Here is a 20,764-nt window from a genome sequence, read left to right on the forward strand (position 1 = left end):
AGTGCTGACTGCCGGAGATGCCTTATTTCTGATGAGGCGTTACATCGAGGCCCCATCTGCCTTTCGGATGGATGTGAAAGATCCCACCACACTATTTTGAAGAAGAGCAGTGGTTTCTCCCTGGTGTCCTGGCCAATATTTAGTCCCTCAAGCAACATCACTAAAAGGGAGCATTTAGTCGTGAACTCCTTAGCTCATTGCTGTTTGTGGGATCTTGTGCATAAATTGGCTGCCACGACTCCTGCATTACACCATTGATGACACTTCAAAAAGCACTCACTGGCTGTGAAAAGCTTTGGGCTGCCAAGAGGTTGTGAATGGTGATGTACCAAATGCAAGCCTTTTTTTTTCCCACAGATACACAGAACTACCCAAACAACACAAGATGTTCAGAACTGACAATATTACTCACAGATGTATAGAAAAATCCGACTAACTCTATAAGATATGCTTCCTGAAACAGATTCATAAATGCAAACAATTCTTTGTCTTTCTCACCACACAGAGCAGAAAGGGCCAGGTTCCTTTCTCTGCATGTACCTCGTCAAATTGCCTCTATTGGGTCTGGTATCTCTGGGTTTGATGAATTGAAAGTCAGCCCAGGGCTTCCTCATCATTGCCCAGTGATACTTCTCTGCTGCAGAGTGATAGATGTCTGGCTGTAATTCTGTTGCTGTCTCTTCATCTGTCAGAAGTGGTTAGTCCATTCACTGCCAGATCCCCTCAAGGCTTAGTTGGTTGTCGTGTGTGGCTGCACTGCTATAAGTTGGAACTCAGTGTGTGATCTGCTCAAGCAGAGAAGGCCAAGAGGATATCCAGGGGAGGTTTTATTAAAAAATTATGAGGGAGCAGAGGGGAAGACTATTTCCTTTGGTGATGAATTGTGATCAATTTAGAATTCTAACAAAGAGTGAGGAGAGAGGTTAGAACCATCTTTCGACAGAGGGCTGTTGAAGGCAGTTACAAGTAGTATCAAAGAATTTTACAACACAGAAGGAGGCCATTTCTCCCACTATGCCTATGTTGGCTCTTTGAAAGCACTGTTCAATTTCGTCCCAGACCCCAGCATTTCTCTATAACCCCGCGAATTAGTTCTCTTCCAATGCTCTCTTGGAGGAGATGGTGGTGTGGTGGTAACGTTACTGGATGAGCAATCCAGAGGCACCGGCAAATGCTCTGGGGAACGAGGGTTCAAATCCCACCATGGCAACTGGTGAGATTTAAATTCAGTTTAAAAAAAAAGTCTGGAATTGAAAGCTAACCTTAGTAATGGTGACCATGAAATTATTGTCAATTCCTTGGTTCAGAGGAGGAAATCTGCCATCCTTACCTGGTCTGGTCTACATGTGACTCCAGATCAGCATAAATGTGGTTGACTTAACTGCCCTCTGAAATGGCCGAGTTAGCCACTTGAGGCCAATTAGGGATGGGCAACCAATCTGTGAAAGAATAAATTAAAAAAAATATATATGTCCAGTTACCATTTGAAAGTTCCTATGGAATCTGATTCCACCACCTTTGCAGGTAGTGTGTAACAAACCTTCATGTGAAAAGACTTCACCTCACGACCCCTCTAATTCTTTAGCCAATTATGTTAATGTTTGATTGCTTTTTAAGGGAAATTGAATAAATCTTCAAGGCAGTGGGATTAGTTTTGGATTGATACAAGGTTATGTATGGGGAGAGAGGTGGGCACGGGGATTAGTTCTGGATTAATGTGGGCTATGTGGAGAGAGTGGAGCAGTGGGATTAGTTTTGGGTTCATACAGGGCTATGGGGAGAGTGTTGGGCATGGGGATTAGTTGTGGATTAATACAGAGTTGTGGGGGAGAGGTGCGCATGGAGATTAGTTTGGGATTGATGCAGGGCCATGGAGAGTGGATCGGTCATGGGGATTAGCTTGGGATTGATACAGGGCTATGAGGAGAGAGGTAGGCAGTGGGATTAGTTTTGAATTGACACAGTGATGGGGACTTCCATTTAAGTGTAAGCCGCTATGGTTCTGTTGAAGGAACCTATTTGATCCCTAAAGTAGGCGATTGAAGGAGGGTAAAATTGAAGTGGATTCTTGGCAACAAGTTTTCAGTGAGCGAGTGATCAGTAAGTGGAACAGGTAGAAGCAATTTGTATTGAGCCATGCAAATATATAGATTTATTTTGGGAAATAACTTGGGACACGATTGTCTGATTAATTTGAGGCATGAGTGTAACATGCTTGGGAGGAACAGGTGACTTTGTTCCAATAGTTCCCAAAGCTCTCCACAACTGTGGCTTCCTCACCTCATGTCTCACTTTGTTGTAGATTAATTAATAGAGATTGGTCACTGTGATGAATCAACTCCATTATTGTTGTACCATGTGACGACAGGGTGGAAGAAGGTGAATCCGATGGACCTTGTTTTCAGGTTTCTGTTGTATTTTGATGTATCTGTCGTGCGTTGATGAAAAAGTAATGAGGTGAGAGGTGAAGTGAAAACAAGTGTTGACATGGAAGGAAGAAGGTGGAAGTGTGCGCGTGGATTGGAAGGTGCGGTTCAGGAGTTTGACTTGACTGCGGTTTACTCTGCGCCTCAGTGCATCCGGTCTTTATACTTGATAAAGGGGACAGTGGTGATGCTGGTAACTGTTTTCCTTCACTGACCCTACCCAGACGGTACTCCTCAGCAAATGTTTTTACAACTGAGTGGTTACTGGACCACTTCAGTTAAGAGTTAACCACACAGTGTTGGTACTGGAGTTATGTGTGGGCCAGACTGGGTAAGGCAAGCAGGTCCCTTTCCTGAAAGACATTAGTAAACGAATGAATTTTAATAACCATCTGGTTGCTTTGACTGTCATCTTGCTTGCTGGCTCCAGCCTGTCGATTACCAGATTTGTTGAATCCAGTTTCCCAACTTGGACCATAACCATTACAGTATCATATCCCAAGACTGAGAGCAAGATGTCAAGAGGAGCCATCTGCAAATGTTTGTACTCTTTAAAATAATTGATGACACAGTGGGCAAAGGACTTTTGTTCTGTAACCTCCTTTGGTTTGTGATGAGGCGGCAGGGTTTCCTTTTCCATTTGGAGCATTGCCCCTTTAAATGGCATTACAACACCAAGCACAATTTGCATTTATATAGCATTTATATAACGTAACAAAAAGCCTCACAGGAACATTATCAAACAAGAGTTTAACATTGAGGTATGCAAGGAGATATTTGGACAGGTGCTCAAAGAGGTAGGTTTTAAGGAGCGTCCTAAAGGTCGAGAGGTTAGTGGAATGAAGGGTCAAGGCATTTGAAATCATGGCAGGTAATGGTGGAGCACTTAAAAACAAGGAAGTGCAAGGGACCAGAATTAAATGAGTGCAAATGCTGTAAGCTTTAAAGCAAGCTATGTTGTACCATTTCAGGTCGGTGTATGATGGAGAGGAGCACTGGCGGTTCATGGAGAAGCTGGAGGCCCGGATCAGGAACCATGACCGGGAGATTGAGAAAATGTGCAACTTCCATTTCCAGGGGTTTGTTGATTCCATCACGGAGCTGCTGAAAGTGCGGGGAGAAGCACAGAAACTGAAGGTATGTTGCACTCTCCCTGTCTCTTGTCACAGTGCTGCGACGCTGAGAAACTGGTTACTGCGGATACCGGGAGCCCGCCAAGCCTCACTCATGTTGGGACGGGTGGGATGGTTGACATGGAGGGATGATGAAATGACTGGTGAGCGCCATTCTGTTCTTTCCCAATGCCGTCACAGAGAGTGGTGAGAATGTGGAACTTGCCGCCACAACGATGCACACGTGAGGGTGAAGGGAATAGAGGGATACTGTGACAGGGTGCGAATAGGCAATTGGAATAGGAGGAGGCTTGTGTGAAATACAAACACCAGCGCAAGCCAAATCATAAAGCAGAATACAGCTGGAAATCTGAAACTAAAAACAGAAAATAGCCATAACTACTCGGAGTTAATGTTTCAGGTCAATGGGCTTTCATCCGAACTGGGGAAAGTTAGAGATGTAATAAACTTTGAACAATGGGTGGGTGGGACAAGGACACAAGAAAGGCCTGTGACAGCACAGACCCGTTGGGCTAAATGGCATGCTTCTGTTTTTTACAAGCCAAAGTAATTTTTGCAGAAATAATTGATAAGTGATAACTGATTCTTAAAAATGCGATGCTTTGGTCAATTAGCACGTAACAGTGAGGCCTCCTCTCATCCCAGGGCCTTAGCTCCGCTCAGTGATGGAAAAAAAAATTTGTATGTCACATTTGCTTTGTTCAGGTTTCAAGGTGTTAACGGTCACCTGAACTTTGGCTGACTCTTAATTCATCGTCCGCTGTTCCTTTATCAATCCCAAACTAATGCCCATGCTCACCTCTCTCCCCATAGCTTTGTATTAATCTAAAATGAACCCACTGTCCACTCTGTCCCCAGAGCCTATATTAATGCAATTTTAATCTGGGTACTTGTTTAAAATGTCTCAACTTTCTTTGCATAACGCACCAAAGCCAAGTAGCAGCACTGAAGGTGTATTCATTCCTATCGCCCTCCCTTTAGCATTAATTACTTCTAACTTATTAATTTTTTGAGCTTTCAGAAGGAAACCTTTCTTTTCCATATTTCAGATCCAGGTGACAGACACCAATAACAAGCTGCAGGAATCAGGGAGGGAGGTAAGTTCTTTCCATTATCTCGTCTCATCTCTTCCTATGCTGTTTCCTACCTTAAGGTAGTGACTGTACTTCCAAATTACTTCATTGCCTGTGAAACACCTTGGGGTACCCTAAGATGATTAAAGGCCAAGTTCAGTATGCATAAACCTATAATTTTTTTCTTTTGCTACTGTAAATGTTTTTAAAAATCGCCATCCAGCTGCCTTGTGCTGAGCTACCAGAGCTTACCTCCGTTGCCACATTTCTCTATTTTGGCTGAGAATTAATCAGGGAGGCACGTGGACCAGTGATCACAGATCGATAGTCAGTGCAGATTCAGCTGGACTCAGGCTGAGCCAGCAGTGGCTGTTGGGCATTTGTGAACGGGTGGACAGGAAATCAGGCACCGCTCTTATTGCCATGACACCTGGCAAACGTGCGTCGGACCAGGACAGAAAAGCTCGGCTGTGGTGCTGCCTCCATTCACTTGTTGGAAGCCCTGCCCGTGTCGGCTGTTGAGTCCTGCAAGTGGATGGTGGCCACTTGGATGAGGTGTTGAACCAAGAGGAGTCGACGTGTCAGGTGGGTGAGAATAAGTAAGATTGAAAATAAACACTGACTGCTTGGTTAGTGAAGCAATGTCGAAGCCGACTGACCGGCTTGTGAAAACGTGGTTCATTAAATTGTCTCTTTTCACCCTGTGCTGCAGTTAGTTACCGAAATGGAGGAACTGAAGAAATGTCGCTCACAGCAAAGGAACATAGCAGCCACAATGGACCAACTAACGCTGTGTTTACCAGGTATGATGCAGTTTATAGGAGGCGAAGTTTCTGCTTGAAGTTTGGTGCGAATTGTTAGGGCATCTCGAGTCGGTAGAATGGTTTTGAACAGCGAAATATGAAAGGAGCAAGCAGACAATTTGAAGCGGGGTGGTGGGGGGGTGGTATGACAGGGAATGCATGAATGTATAAATGTAGAGCAACACGTGAATATCCACGTGAATAGTTCCCACCTGGGGAATAGTGTTTCCCAAAATATCGGCACACATACCCATCAATCTCCCTCCAGGTAGTTATTAAATTAACTCTTAATTCAGCTTCCTACAACCTCCCTCAGACAGTCCCACTCCAGGAAGGAAGAATGGGTATCTTTTGGCCTCAGTTCTTCCTTCAGTATGGAAGCAGTGCCAGGAGTCTGGAGGTCGGCCAATATTGCATTTAACATCATTCTCAAAAAAAAAAATGCCAGAGGGGAGAAGGTGAGAATTTTTTTACTAAGCGAGCCACAGCCTGGGAATGCACTGCTTTAAAGAGGAAATTAGAAATATACTTCCAATGGAAAATAAATTACAGGGCTATGGGGCAAGAACAGGGAAGTGGGGCTAATTGGGTAGCTCTTTCAGAGAATGTGTGTAGATGCAGAGGCTGTGGGAAGGGTTTTGAATGAATATTTTGTCTCCATGTTTACAAAGGAAAGGGAGGATGTAGATATAGTAGTCCAGGAGTAACACTGCGAGATATTGGACAGGATAGTCATGAAGAGAGAGGAAGCACTCGAAGGGCTGAAATCCTTGAAAGTGGATAAGTCACCAGGGCCAGATGGATTGTTTCCGAGGCTGCTGAAGGAAGTCAGGGAGGAGATAGCAGATGCTCTGAGGATGATTTTCCAATCTTCACTAGATACAGGGGAGGTACCGGAGGACTGGAGAAATGCAAACGTAGTTTCATTGTTTAAAAAGGGATCAAAGGAAATGCCAAACAATTATAGGCCAGTTAGTCTTACATCGGTGGTGAACAAATTAGTGGAATCAGTCCTGAGAGATAGGATTAACTATCATGTGGAAAGGCATGGGCTAGTCAGGGATGGTCAGCATGGATTTGTTAAAGGAAGGTCTTACCTCACAAGTTTGATTGAATTCTTTGAGGAAGTGACAAGAAGGGTTGATGAAGGTAGTGCAGTGGATGTTGTGTACATGGATTTTAGCAAGGCATTTGACAAGTTCCCACATGGCAGAGTGGTCAGGAAAGTAAAAGCCCATGGGATTCAGGGTAATGTGGCAAACTGGATAAAAGGTTGGCTTTGTAACAGGAAACAAAGAGTAATGGTCGATGGATGCCCTTGCAAATGGAAAGTTGTCTCAAGTGGTGTTCCACAGGGCTCGGTGTTGGGACCCTTGCTGTTTGTGTTATATATTAACGATTTGGACGTGAACGTGGGGGGCACGATTGGGAAATTTGCAGATGACACAAAGATTGGCCGAGTAGTGGATAGTGTAGAGGATAGCCATAATCTCCAAAACGATATAGATGGGTTGGTGGAGTGGGCGGTAAAATGGCAGATGGATTTTAACATAGAGAAGTGCGAGGTCATACATTTAGGGAGGTCAAACAGTTACAGAGATTACACAATAAATGGGAATATACTAAGAGGGGTAGATGAAGTGAGAGATCTTGGCGTACAAGTACACAGGTCCCTGAAGGCAGCAGTTCAAGTAGACAAGGTTGTAAAGAAGGCATATGGAATGCTCTCCTTCATTGGCAGAGGTATAGAATATAAAAGTAAGGGTATAATGTTGGAATTGTATAGAACACTGGTGAGGCCACAACTGGAGTATTGTGTGCAGCTCTGGTCACCACATTACAGGAAGGATGTAATAGCTCTGGAGAGAGTGCAGAGGAAGTTTACAAGAAAGTTGCCAGGGTTAGAAAAGTGTAGCTATGAGGAGAGATTGGATAGGTTGGGGTTATTTTCCTTAGAACAAAGAAGGCTGAGAGATGACTTGATTGAGGTGTACAAAATTATGAGGGGAGTAGATAGAGTGGACAGGATAAAATTGTTTCCCTTGGTGGAGAATTCTAGAACCAGGGGACGTAGATTCAAGATAAGTGACAGAAGGTGTAGGGGGGACATGAGGAAGAACTTTTTTACGCAGAGGGTAGTGGGTGTCTGGAATTCGCTGCCCAAGTTGGTGGTAGAGGCGGAAACTCTCAACTCTTTTAAAAAGTACCTGGATCTGCACCTAAAGTGCTGTAAGCTGCAGGGCTATGGGCCGGGTGCAGGAAGGTGGGATTAGAAAGGGCAGTTGGGTGTCCTCAGGCTGGCATGGACAAGATGGGCCGAATGGCCTCCTTCTGTGCTGTAACTTTTCTATGGTTCTAATAGCCGCCTCCTGTGCGGTATGATGCTTTGATCTTGAACTGAGGGGAAGCGCCTAATGTTAGGAGGCCTGCAATGCCTGAAAGGAAAGCTGGATTACTTTGGGAAGTAATTAATAAATTATGCAGATTAGTGTTTTAAAAGGTTCTCTATGCTAGGGGAAGGTGAGAAATTCCACAGCACATGGAGCCTGAGGAAGAATCAGTAGGAATAGGTGCGATGTCTTGATTTCACCATCATGAGGATATGAGGAAGAGGATGTGAATGCTGGAGTAACGAGAGGCAAAGACCGGTAGTTATTCAAGCAACACCTTATACTTGTAAAGCACCTTTAACGTAGAAGATCCCAAGGCATGCCACAGAAATGTTATGACAAAATATGATACCGAGCCATGTAAAGAGATATTAGGACAGATCAAAGATGTCGGCTTTAAGGAGCATCTTAAAGGAGGGAAGAGAGCCAGGGAGCTTTAGGGAGGGTATTGCAGAGCTTGTGCCTTAGGCAACTGAAGGTACAACCATCATTGGTAAACACGGTGCAAATCAGGGATGCACAAGAGGCCAGATCTCGGAGGGTTGTAAGATTAGAGGAGGTCACAGAGATAGGGAGGGAGTTGAGGCCATGGACAGATTCAAAAACGAGGATAAATTTTAAAATCAAGACACTGCAAAGAGGCTCAAGAGAGAGAGTGTGCTGACAGAACTACCATCTTGTATCAGTAGCATAGAATCTCTGAAATATTGTTGTAACCTTAGTAAACCCTGTTCTGTATCATGGTGAATAGGGCCTGTGTGGCTCAGTTAGTAGCTTAAGGGGGAGATTGTGATGTCGTGGTAATGTCGCTGGATTATCAATCCAGAGATAAAAGCAAAATACTGTGGATGCTGGAAATCTGAAATAAAAACAGGGAATGCTGGAAAAACTCAGCAGGTCTGGCAGCATCTGTGGAGAGAGAAACGGAGTTAATGCTTCAAGTCCGTAAGACTCTTCTTCAGAGCTAAAGAGAAGGAGAAATGTGATGGATTTTACACTGTTTAAGAGGGGTGGAGTGGGTGGAGCAAAATAGAAGGTCAGGGATGGGTGGGAGCCAAGGAGAGGTTGACAAAGATGCCATGTGCACAAGACAAAGGGACTGTTAATGGTAGTGTTAAAGATTAAAGAAGGCGCTGATAGTGGCAGAACGGTAAGATAGCATCAAGGCAGCACTTGACTGAGTGCGGCATCAAGGAGTCTGAGCAAAACTGGAATCAATGAAAATCAGGCTGAGAAAACTCTGCTGGTTGGAGTCATATCTAGCACAAAAAAGGATGGTTGTGGTTGCCGGGGGTCAATCATCTCAGTTCCAGGACATGACTGCAGGAGTTCCTCAGCGTAGTCTCCTAGGCCCAACCATCTTCAGCTGGTTCATCATTGACCTTCCTCACGTCATAAGGCCAGAAGTGGGGATGTTTGCTGATGATTGTATGATGTTCAAGACCATTCGTGACTCCTCAGGTACTGAAGCAGCCCATATCCAAATGCAGCAAGACCTGGCTTGAGCTGACAAGTGATAAATAACATTTGCCCTGTACATGCCCTGTACACAAATGCCCTGCAATGACCATCTCCAACAAGAGAGAATCTAACCATCACCCCTTGACATTCAGTGGCCTTACCTTTGCTGGATACCCCGCTCTCAGCTTCCTGGGTGTTAGTATTGACCAGAAACTGAACTGAACTGGCCATATAAATACTGTGGCTGCAAGAGCAGGTCAGAGACTCGGAATCCTGCAGCTAGTAACTCACCTCTCAACTCCCTAAAGCCTGTCCACCATCGACAAGGCACAAGTCAGGAGTGTGATGGAATATTCTCCACTTGTCTGGATGAGTGCAGCTCCCACAACACTCAAGAAGCTCAACACCATCCAGGACAAAGCAGCCCCGCTTGATTGGCACCACATTCACAAACATTCACTGCCTCCACCACTGATGCACAGTAGCAGCAGTGTGTACCATCTACAAGATGCACTGCAGGAATTCACCAACGTTCCTTAGCTCCTTCCAAACCCATGACCACTACCATCTAGAAGGACAAGGGTTGCAGACACTTGGGAACACCACCACCTGGAAGTTCCCTTCCAAGCCACTCACCTTCCTGACTTGGAAATACATCGCCGTTCCTTCACTGTCGCTGGGTCAAAATCCTGGAACTCCCTCCCGAACAGCACTGTGGGTGTACCTACACCACGTGGACTGCGGTGGTTTAAGAAGACGGCTCACCACCATCTTTTCAAGGGCAATTAAGGATGGGCAATAAATGCTGGCCTAGCCAGCAATGCCCACATCCCATGAATGAACAAAAAAAGAAATGTCCTTTAGGGAAGGAAATCTGACATCCTTACCTGGCCTGGCTTACATGTGACTCCAGACCCTCAGCAATGTGATTGACTCTTAACTGCCCTCTGGAATGGCCAAGCAAGCTACTCATTTCAGAGCAAGTTAGGGAACAGCAACAAACGCTGCCCTTGCCAATGACGCCCACATCCCATGAAAGAATGAAAAAAAACATAACTGCAGAATCAGAAGCCTTAATTTAGGGTTCGAGCAGATCATCCAGTGTTGCACTGGTTATGGTTCTGTCAAGCAGCACATTTCTCTCTGTTAAAAAGCGCTTTGTTAATGTGAGATGTTCTTGATGCTAACAAGAGTGCTCCATTGTCAGAGGGACCAATTTTCAGATGAAACTTTAAACCCCCATGTCCGGTCAGCTCACGTCGATATCAAAGATCTGATGACAATATCGGAAGAACAGGGTGTCCTGGCCAAAGTTCTTCCCTTGAACTGTAGCACCAAAAATTGGTCACTAATGTCATTGCTCTTGTGGGATCTGAGTTTGTGCAGTATTTCCCTACGCGATTATGGAACTGTGCTTTGAAGCAATTCACTTTATGTGAAGTAGTTTGGGACGTTTTTGGTTGATGTTGTAAGGCAGTGCATAAATGCAGCTTGTTCTTTCTGATCGCTATCTCATGCTGGGCTTTGCTTCTCCCGAGCCCACATCTGAGTTCTTGTAGCTCAATGCCTAGCTGTGTTAATCCTAAATGTTGGATGCAAACCACAAACAGTGAGTCACACAACATCCTCATCAGTGTTATAGATTGTAAAACAGCTATTTAAAGCGCTTTAACCGCGCTGACTAATGAAGAGTCGGCCGCAAGATTGAAGTACAAAAATCTCAGAACAACTGTTACTGTCGGCACGGTTAATGGTCAAATCTCAACAAAGCTGCAACGGTGAAAAGAAACTTCAATCATAAATCTTCATTTGATTGCGTAATTAGAGAGAAACTTTCCACTGGCGTGCGGGTCAGTAACATCAGCAACCAGAGGCCATAGATACTTGGCAACCAAGATGAAAGGGAGCTGAGAATTTTTGCAACACAGGGAGCTGCTTCTTAAAACCTACATCTTTCACAGAATCACTTAGCGTAGAAGAGGCCCTTCGGCCCATCGAGGCTGCACCTGACCTACCTACCTAATCCCATTTATCAGCACTTGGCCCATAGCCTTGAATGTTATGACGTGCCAAGTGCTCATCCAGATATTTTTTAAAAGATGTGAGGCAACCCGCCTCCACCACCCTCCCAGGCAGCGCATTCCAGACTGTCACCACCCTCTGGGTAAAAAGGTTTTTCCTCACATCCCCGCTAAACCTCCTGCCCCTCACCTTGAACTTGTGTCCCCTTGTGACTGACCATTCAACCAAGGGGAACTGCTGCTTCCTATCCACCCTGTCCATGCCCCTCATAATCTTGTACACCTTGATCAGATCGCCCCCAGTCTTCTCTGCTCCAGTGAAAACAACCCAAGTCTATCCAACCTCTCTTCATAACTTAAATGTTTCATCCCAGGCAACATCCTGGTGAATCTCCTCTGCACCCTATCCAGTGCAATCACATCCTTCCTATAATGTGGCTACCAGAACTGCACACAGTACTCCAGCTGTGGCCTCACCAAGGTTCTATACAACTCCAACATGACCTCCCTACTTTTGTAATCTATACCTCGATTGATGAAGGCAAGTGTCCCATATGCCTTTTTCACCACCCCACTAACATGCCCCTCCGCCTTCAGAGATCTATGGACACACACGCCAAGGTCCCTTTGTTCCTCAGAACTTCCTAGTGTCATGCCGTTCATTGAATTCTTCCTTGTCAAATTACTCCTTCCAAAGTATATCACCTCACACTTTTCAGGGTTAAATTCCATCTGCCACTTATCTGCCCATTTGACCATCCCGTCTATATCTTCCTATAGCCCAAGACACTCAACCTCACTGTTAACCACCCGGCCAATCTTTGTGTCATCTGCAAAATTACTAATCCTATCCCTCACATAGTCAACTATGTCATTTATATAAATGACGAATAATAGGGGACCCAGCACAGATCTCTGTGGTACACCACTGGACACTGGCTTCCAGTCACTAAAGCAGCCTTCTGTCATCACCCTCTGTCTCCAACAACTAAGCCAATGTTGAATCCACCTTATCAAATTACCCTGTACCCCATGTGCATTTGCCTTCTTTATAGGTCTCCCATGTGGGACCTAGTCAAAGGCTTTGCTGAAATCCATATAAACTACATCAACTGCACTACCCTCCTCTATACACCTGGTCACCTCCTTAAAAAATTCATTCAGATTTGTTAGGCATGGCCTCCCTCTGACAAAGCCATGCTGACTATCCCTGATCAAACCTTGCCTCTCCAAGTAGAGATAGATTCTCTCCTTCAGAATTTTCTCCAATAGTTTCCCTACCACTGACGTGAGACCCACTGGTCTGTAGTTCCCTGGCTTATCTCTACAACCCTTCTTAAAGAGCGGAACCACATTAGCTGTTCCCCAGTCCTCTGGCACCTCCCCCGTGGCCAGAGAGGAATTAAAAATTTGGGTCAGAGCCCCTGCGACCTCCTCCCTTGTCTCCCTCAGCAGTCTGGTCCACTTTTAAGCCTGCCAACGTCGCCAATACCTTGTCACTCCCTATATCAATTTGCTGAAGAACTTCGCAGTCTCTCTTCCCAAGTTCCATACCTTCATCCTCATTCTCTTGGGTGAAGACGGATGTGTAGTATTCGTTCAACACTCTACCGATGTCCTCAGGCTCCATCCATAGATTGCCCCCTTTGGTCCCTAATGGGCCCTACTCTTTCCCTGGTTATCCTCTTCCCATTGATATACTTATAGAATATCTTGGGATTTTCCCTACTTTTACCAGCCAGAACTTTCGCATATCCCCTCTTTGTTCTCCTAATTGCTTTCTTAAGCTCCACCCTGCACTGTCTGTACTCCACTAATGCCTCCGCTGATTTGCTCCCCTTGTACCTGCTAAAAGCCTCTCCTTTCCATCTCATCGTAACCTGAATATCTCTGGTCATCCATGGTTCTCTGGGCTTGTTACTCCTTCCTATCACCCTAGAGGGAACATGTTGAGCTTATACCCTCCCCATTTCCTTTTTGAACGCCCCCACTGCTCTTCTGTGGATTTCCCCACAAGTAACTGTTCCCAGTCTACCTTGGCCAGATCCTGCCTTATTTTACTAAAATCCACTCTCCCCAATCCAAATCATTTTTTTGCAACTTGTCTATTATTTTGTCCATAACAAGCTTAAATTGTACCATGTTGTGGACGCTATCACTGAAGTGCTCCCCCACCACCACCTCAGCCACCTGTCTGGCTTCATTCCCCAGAATAAGGTCCAGCATTGCGCTGTCCTTTGTTGGACCCAAAAAGTTCTCCTGTTTACACATTTCCAGAAATCCACTCCATCCAAGCCCTTAACGCCAAGTCTATCCCAAATAATGTTGGGAAAGTTGAAATCACCTAATATAATTACCCTATTGTTATTGTTTTTACACACCTCTGTGAATTGTGCACATATTTGCTCCTCAGTTTCCCGCTGACTATCTGGGGGTCTATAATAAACACCTAACAATGTGGCTGCGCCTTTTTTATTCCTAAGCTGTACCCACAAAGCTTCATTCCATGCCCCCTCCAAGATATCATCTCTCCTTACTGCAGTAACTGACTCCTTAACTAATAATGCAACGCCTCCTCCTCTTTTACCCCCTCCCCTGTCTCGCCTGAAGATTCTATATCCCGGAATGTTGAACTGCCAATCCTGCCCCTCCCTCCACCCACATCTCAGTGATGGCTACTATATCACAATTCCACGTGTCAATCCTCACCCTTAACTCATCCGTTTTACCTGTAATACTCCTGGCATTAAAGTAGAGGCCATCCAGCCTTGCCTTACTCCCTTGAAACTTATTGCAGCTGTACTCCCTCTGACTTGATTGTTTTACTGCATTATGATGTGTCCCTATTCTGCTAACATTGTCTACCCTCCCCCTGGCAAATTAGTTTAAACTCCTCCCAACAGCACTAGCAAACCCGCCCACAAGGATGTTAGTCCCGCTCTGGTTCAGATGTAGACTGTCCCGCTTGCACAAGTCCCATCTTCCCCAGAAACGGTCCCAATGATCCAGGAATCTAAAACCCTCCCTCCTGCACCAACTCTTAAGCCATGTATTCATCTGCGCTATTCTCCTATTTCTGTGCTCGCTAGCACGTGGCACTGGGAGTAATCCAGAGATTCTAAACCGAGAGGTCTTGCTTAGTCTACTGCCTAACTCCCTGAATTCTTGATGCAAGACCTCATCCCTCTTTGTACCTATGTCATTGGTACCAACATGTACCGTGACCTCTGCCTTATCCCCTGCTCGCCCCTTTCCCCAACTCACCCCTTTCCCCAACTCACCCCCTCCCCAACTCATCCCCTCCCCAACTCACCCCCTCCCCAGCTCACCCCGCCTCCCGCCCTCTGTTCTTGCCTCAGGCCCTGGGGTCTGATCTTCTTCTTCCCCTGGCTGCTTTCTCTGCTGCTGCCTCCGCTTCTGGTTTCACTGGTGCTTTAAGTCCCTCGAAGTCCTGCGCTCCATCTACTGGCTGAAGTTGGTTAGTGCGGGTGTCGTTCTGGGGTTTCAGCTGATAACCGAACTGACCAATGTCTGCCACTAGATGGAGCCTAGTCATTCTACCTGCATGGTGAGTGTATTTGCCTGTTGGATACTGTATTGTCTTTCCTTTATATTTAGTGATGTATTTTATTTTATATGTTATTTCAGCTAGGAATGCAAAGCGCTGCACATGTATGGTACAGTGTTTCAACTTATACGTTGTTTCTTCTGGACGAGAAAGGTTCGAAGGAACCTAATTCCGGCTTTAACATTGATTCCTGTGGGAACCTATGTTTCACTTAAAGGCACGATTTTCAGGAACGCAACCACAACTTTAAGTGAGGACCCGTTGTATGACAGTATCGAGTCACTCTTTCCACATCCAGGTCACAGAGACAGATAAGAAACTCGCTGGGGTCTGGGGAGAGGCTCCATAGAACCATAGAAAAGTTACAGTGCATAAAGAGGCCATTCAGCCCATCTTGCCTACGCCGGCCAAAAAGAGAAAAAAAGAAACTAACTGCTCATTTTAATCTCATTTTCCAGCACCTGGTCCGTAGCCTTGCAGGTTACAGCATTTCGGATGCAGATCTAGGTACCTTCTAAATGAGTTGAGCATTTCAGCCTCAACCACCAACTTAGGCAGTGAATTCCAGACACCCACCACCCTCTGGGTGAAAAGGTTTTTCCTCATGTCCCCTCTAATCCCTCTACTGATCACCTTAAATCCATGCCCCCTGGTAATTGACCCCTCAGCTAGGGGAAACAAGTATTTGCTTTCTACCCTATTTAGGCCCCTCATAATTTTGTACACCTCAATTAGGTCATACTTACCTGGCAGGGGAGAGACAATGACCATGAAGGTTGTTCTCCCAGGACGAGGCTATCACATTGCACTTCGGGTGTGCCGATGCCTGCGATGTCCCCAAATGCGGGATACTCGACTGCAAAATTTGTGGTAGTGGGAGACTGCGTTCGCGCTCTCCCCTGATTTACAATTCAATTAGGTCATCCCTCAGCCTCCTTTTAAGGAAAACAACCCCAGCCTATCCAATCTCTCCTCATAGCTGCAATTTTCAAGCCCTGGCAACATTCTTTAAATCTACTCTGCACTCTCTCCACAGCAATTAGGTCCTCCTTGTACTGTGGTGACCAGAACTGTGTACAAAATTCCAGGTGTAGCCTAATCAGCGTTTTATACAGTTTCACCATTACATCCCTGCTTTTGTATTCAATGCCTCGTCCAATAAAGGATAGCATTCCATATGATTTCTTAGCCACCTGTCCTGCCACCATCCAGGACCTGTGGACATGCACTGCAAGGTCTCTCACTTCCTCAACCCTTCTCAATAACTTCCCGTTTATTGAGTATTCCCTTGTTTTGTTTGCCCTCCCCAAATGCATTACCTGACACTTTTCCGGATTGAATTCTATTTGCCATTTCTCCACCCAATCATTCCGGAGTCGACAGCTATCCTCTTCACTATCAACTACACGGCCAATTTTTGTGTCATCTGCAAATTTCCCAATCATGCCTCTCTCACTTATTCATTAATATATACAACAAACAGCAAGGGCCCCAATACTGACCCCTGTGAACGCCACTGGAAACTGTTTTCCATTCGCAAAATCATCCATTAACCATTACCCTTTGTTTCTTGTCACTGAGCCAGTTTTGGATGCAACTTGCCACCTTCCCCTGTATCCCATGGGATCTCACTTTCCTGACCAGTCTGCCATGTGGGACCTTGTCAAATGCCTTACTAAAATCCATGTAGACAACATCCACTGCACTACCCTCATCAATCCTCCTTGTTACTTCCTCAAAAAATTATATTTAGTAAGACACAATCTTCCCCTAACAAAGCCATGCTGACTATTCCCTGATCAATCTGTGCCTTTCTGAGTTTATCCTGTCTCTCAGAATTGTTTCCAATAACTTGCCCACCACTGAAACCAGACTGACCAGCCTATTATTTTCTGGCCTATCCCTCGCACCCTTTTTAAATATTGGTGCAATGTTCGCAGACCTCCAATCCTCTGGGACTACGCCTGTATTTAGTGAGGATTGGAAAACGATCCTCAGATTATCCGCTATTTCCTCCCTGGCTTCCTTCAACAGCCAGGGATACAATCCATCTGGCCCTGGTGATTTATCCACCTTCAAGGATGCCAGACCCTCCCATACCTCCTCTCTCACTATGCTTATTGTATATAATATTTCACACTTCTCTTTAACTAGAATGCCTGCTTCATCCCTCTCATTAGTGAAGACAGAGACAAAGTACTCATTGAGAACCCTGCCCACATCTTCTGCACCAACCCACAAGTTACCATGTACATCTCTGATAGGCCCTACCTTTTCCTTAGTTATTCTCTTGCTCTGAATGTACTGGTAAAACATCTTCGGATTTTCTTTGATTTTACCCGCCAGTATTTTTTCGTATCCTCTCTTTGCTTTCCTGATTTCCATTTTTACTTCACCCCTGTACTTTCAATCCCCTCTAGGCTTTCTACAGTATTAAGCCTTTTGTGACTGTCATAAGCTTTCTTTTTCTGCTTTATCTTGGTCGGTATGCTTCTAGATAACCAGGGGGCTCTAGATTTGGCAGTACCACCCTTTTTCTTTGTGGGGATATGTCTACACTGTGCATGTAGAATCTCGTTTTAGCCTCCCACTGATTTGACACAGTTTTTTTCTTCTCATTGCTGTATCCAGTCCACTCTCGCCAGCTCAACTCTCAGTTTTGTTAAATTTGTCTTCTCCCAATTTACTCCTTTTACCCCTGTTCTATCTTTGTCCTTTTCTATAGTGATGCTAAATCTAACTATATTATGGTCACTATCTCCAAATAGTCCCCCACTGCCACTTCATCCACTTGCCCAGCTTCATTTCCTAAGACTAAATCTAGAATTGCGCCCCCTCTCGCTGGGCTTGTTAAGTGCTGGCTAAAAAGTTCTCTTGAATGCAGTTCAAGAACTTTGTGCCCTTCTCACTGTTCGTATCCCAGTTGATATTAGGGTAGTTGAAGTCCCCAACGATTACTACCCTATTGTTTTTACACTCAGAAATCTGTCTACATATTTGCTCTTCTAACTCCTTTCTACTATTTCAGGGTCTATTGTACACTTCTAGCAGTGTGGCTGCCCCTTTTTTTATTTCTGAGCTCAACCCACGTGGCCTCATTTGATGCCTCATTTAGTAAATCATCCCTCCTCACAGCTGTAATTGACTCTTTAACCAGTAATGCTACACCCACCACCATTTTTATCCTCCTGCCTGAAAACTCCATACCCAGGGATGTTGAGCTGCCATTTTTGCCCCTCCTTAAGCCAAGTTTCTGGTATAGCAATGATATCATGCTGCCGTGTGGGCAGTTGCATAGTGGTATTGTCACTGGACTGGTAACCCAGAGACCCAGTGATGTTCTGGGGACCCGTATTCGAATCCCACCACGGAAGATGGTGGAATTTGAATTAGAAGAAAATCTGGAATTGAAAGTCTAATGATGACCACGAAGCCATTGCCAATTGTTGTAAAAACCCATCTGGTTCACTAATGTTCTTTAGGGAAGGAAATCTGCCGTCCTGACCTGGTCTGGCCTACATGTGACTCCAGACCCACAGCCATGTGGTTGACTCTGAAAAGCCCTCTTAACAAGGGCAATTAGGGATGGGCAATAAATGTTGGCCTAGCCAGCGACACCCACATCCAATGAATAAAAAAAAAGCTCGTCAGCTTTATTTACTGCTGTGCACCTTGCATTTACATATATACCTTTTAACACTGGCAAATTCCTGTGCTGTACACTTTTTAACCTGTGCTACTTCTGTCTTTCAGAGTCACTCACTAATTCTCCTTCTCCCTTTCCTTGTTCTCATTTTGCCCTCAGGTTCACACCCCCTTGCCCCCCACCCCCCCCAAACCCCAAACAGCAAATCTCCCTGCGAGGATATTTGTCCCAGTCCTGTTCAGGTGTAGACCATCCGGCCTGTACACATCCCGCCTTCCTCAGAACCGGTCCCATTGCCTCAGAAATCTGATGCCCTCCCTCCGACACCAGCTTTCCAGCCACGTGTCGATTCACTCAATTCTCCTATTCCTACACTCACTTGCAAGTGGGACTGGGAGTAATCCTGAGATTACTGCTTTAGAGGTCCTGCCTTTCAGCCTCCTTCCTAGCTCCCTAAAGTCTGCTTTCAGGACCTCGTCCCCTTCCCTACTTAAGTCTTTGGTACCAACGTGGACCACGACCTCTGGCTGATCACCCTCCCCCAGAAGAATGTCCTGCAGCCGCTCCGTGACCTCCTTGACCCTGGCACCAGGGAGGCAACGCACCATCCTGGAGTCACGTCGATGGCCGCAGAAACGCCTGTCTGTTCCTCTAACTAATGAATCCGCTATTATTACTGCTCTTCCCCTCTGCTTTCTCCCCTCCTGTGCAGCAGAGCTGCTTGGGCTCTGAATGCACCCTTCTGAGGAACAAACACCTTCCCCGGTGTCCAAAACGGAAAACCGATTGGCGAGTGGGACCACAGGGGACTCCTGCGCTACCTGCCTAGTTTTCTTGGGCTTCTTGGCGACCATTCCCTTTCTGTCTCCAGGCTCCTGAGCTGCGGTGTGACCACCTCTCTGAATGCGCTATCCACGTGGCTCTCAGCCTCACGGATGCGCCAGAGTGACTTGAGCCGCCCGCTGCTCGAGCTCCGAAACCCAGGGCTCCGGGTTCTGCAGCTGGTGACACTTGCTGCACACGTGGTCGTCGAGGACACTCTGTCGTGTCCACAACTGCTCACGTATTACAGGACGTGCATTGCACACGATTGAGCTGTCCTGCCATGGTTTACAAACATACGAACAAGGAGCAGGAGTAGGCCATTCGGCCCCTCGAGCCTGCTCCACCATTTAATAAGACCATGGCTGATCTGATAGGAACCTGAAATCTGCATCCCACCTACCCCTGATAACCTATCACCCCCTTGCTGACCAAGAATCTATCCACCTCTGCCTTAAAAATATTCAAAGACTCTACTTCCACCACCTTTTCAGGAAGAGAGTTCCAAAGACTCATGATGGTCTGAGTGAAAAATTTCGCTTCATCTCTGTTTTAAATGGGCGACCCATTATTTTTATTTATTTACTTCCCTAGTGTTAACTTTATTTTACTTTGGTTTACTTATGCAACTTTATTTTACCTGGCTTCAATTTAACTTAATTTCCCTATTACTTGCGTTCCTTTCTTAAATGTAAGTAGCCCCTTCTTTTAAAAAGAACGTGTTTTTCTAATTCTCAGCTACTTGATGACACTCCCTAACAGCAGTTTCTCACCAACCAATGAACTTATGTTTCTCCTGTGATGTTAGGTGCTCGGTGCTACTGACTGCCTGACCCAGGGTCCTCCTCTCGCACTCTCCTCTAGGTGCTGCTGACTGCCTGTCCCAGGGTCCTCCCCTCGCGCTTTCCTCTAGGTGCTACTGACTGCCTACCCCAGGGTCTTGCTCTCGCTCTCTCCCCCAGGTGCTGCTGACTTCCTTCAACTCTTTCGAGTACATTCACAGTTCTTGGTTTCCGGGAGTGGGACATGAACCCACAACCTTCTGATTCAAAGGCGAGGGTGCTATGAACTGAGCCACAGCTGACACCTCTGACTGCCTGTCCCAGGGTCCTCCCCTCGCACTCTCCTCTAGGTGCTACTGACTGCCTACCCCAGGGTCCTCCTCTCGCACTCTCCTCTAGGTGCTGCTGACTGCCTGTCCCAGGGTCCTCCCCTCGCGCTTTCCTCTAGGTGCTACTGACTGCCTACCCCAGGGTCTTGCTCTCGCTCTCTCCCCCAGGTGCTGCTGACTGCCTGTCCCAGGGTCCTCCCCTCGCACTCTCCTCTAGGTGCTACTGACTGCCTACCCCAGGGTCCTTCTCTCGCACTCTCCTCTAGGTGCTGCTGACTGCCTGCCCCAGAGTCCTCCTCTCGTACTCTCC

General features: G+C 46.0%; 1 protein-coding gene and 1 non-coding gene across 4 annotated transcripts in view; both read left to right on the plus strand.

Annotated features, from left to right (window-relative positions):
* LOC144688399 (exocyst complex component 6B) overlaps window positions 1–20,764 on the plus strand; it is a 623,897-nt gene that overhangs the window by 65,392 nt on the left and 537,741 nt on the right. For all 3 annotated transcript variants that reach the window (XM_078554888.1, XM_078554897.1, XM_078554904.1), the window contains exons 2-4: window positions 3,398–3,563; window positions 4,609–4,656; window positions 5,345–5,435. In XM_078554888.1, the coding sequence (XP_078411014.1) occupies window positions 3,398–3,563; window positions 4,609–4,656; window positions 5,345–5,435 (305 nt within the window). The remainder of the gene's footprint in view (window positions 1–3,397; window positions 3,564–4,608; window positions 4,657–5,344; window positions 5,436–20,764) is intronic.
* LOC144688968 (U1 spliceosomal RNA) lies at window positions 15,614–15,777 on the plus strand. Its single transcript, XR_013578524.1, has one exon. It is a non-coding gene; the product is annotated as a U1 spliceosomal RNA (small nuclear RNA).

Source organism: Cetorhinus maximus, chromosome 1, assembly GCF_964194155.1.
Source record: "Cetorhinus maximus chromosome 1, sCetMax3.hap1.1, whole genome shotgun sequence".
NCBI classification, from domain to species: Eukaryota; Metazoa; Chordata; class Chondrichthyes; order Lamniformes; family Cetorhinidae; genus Cetorhinus; species Cetorhinus maximus.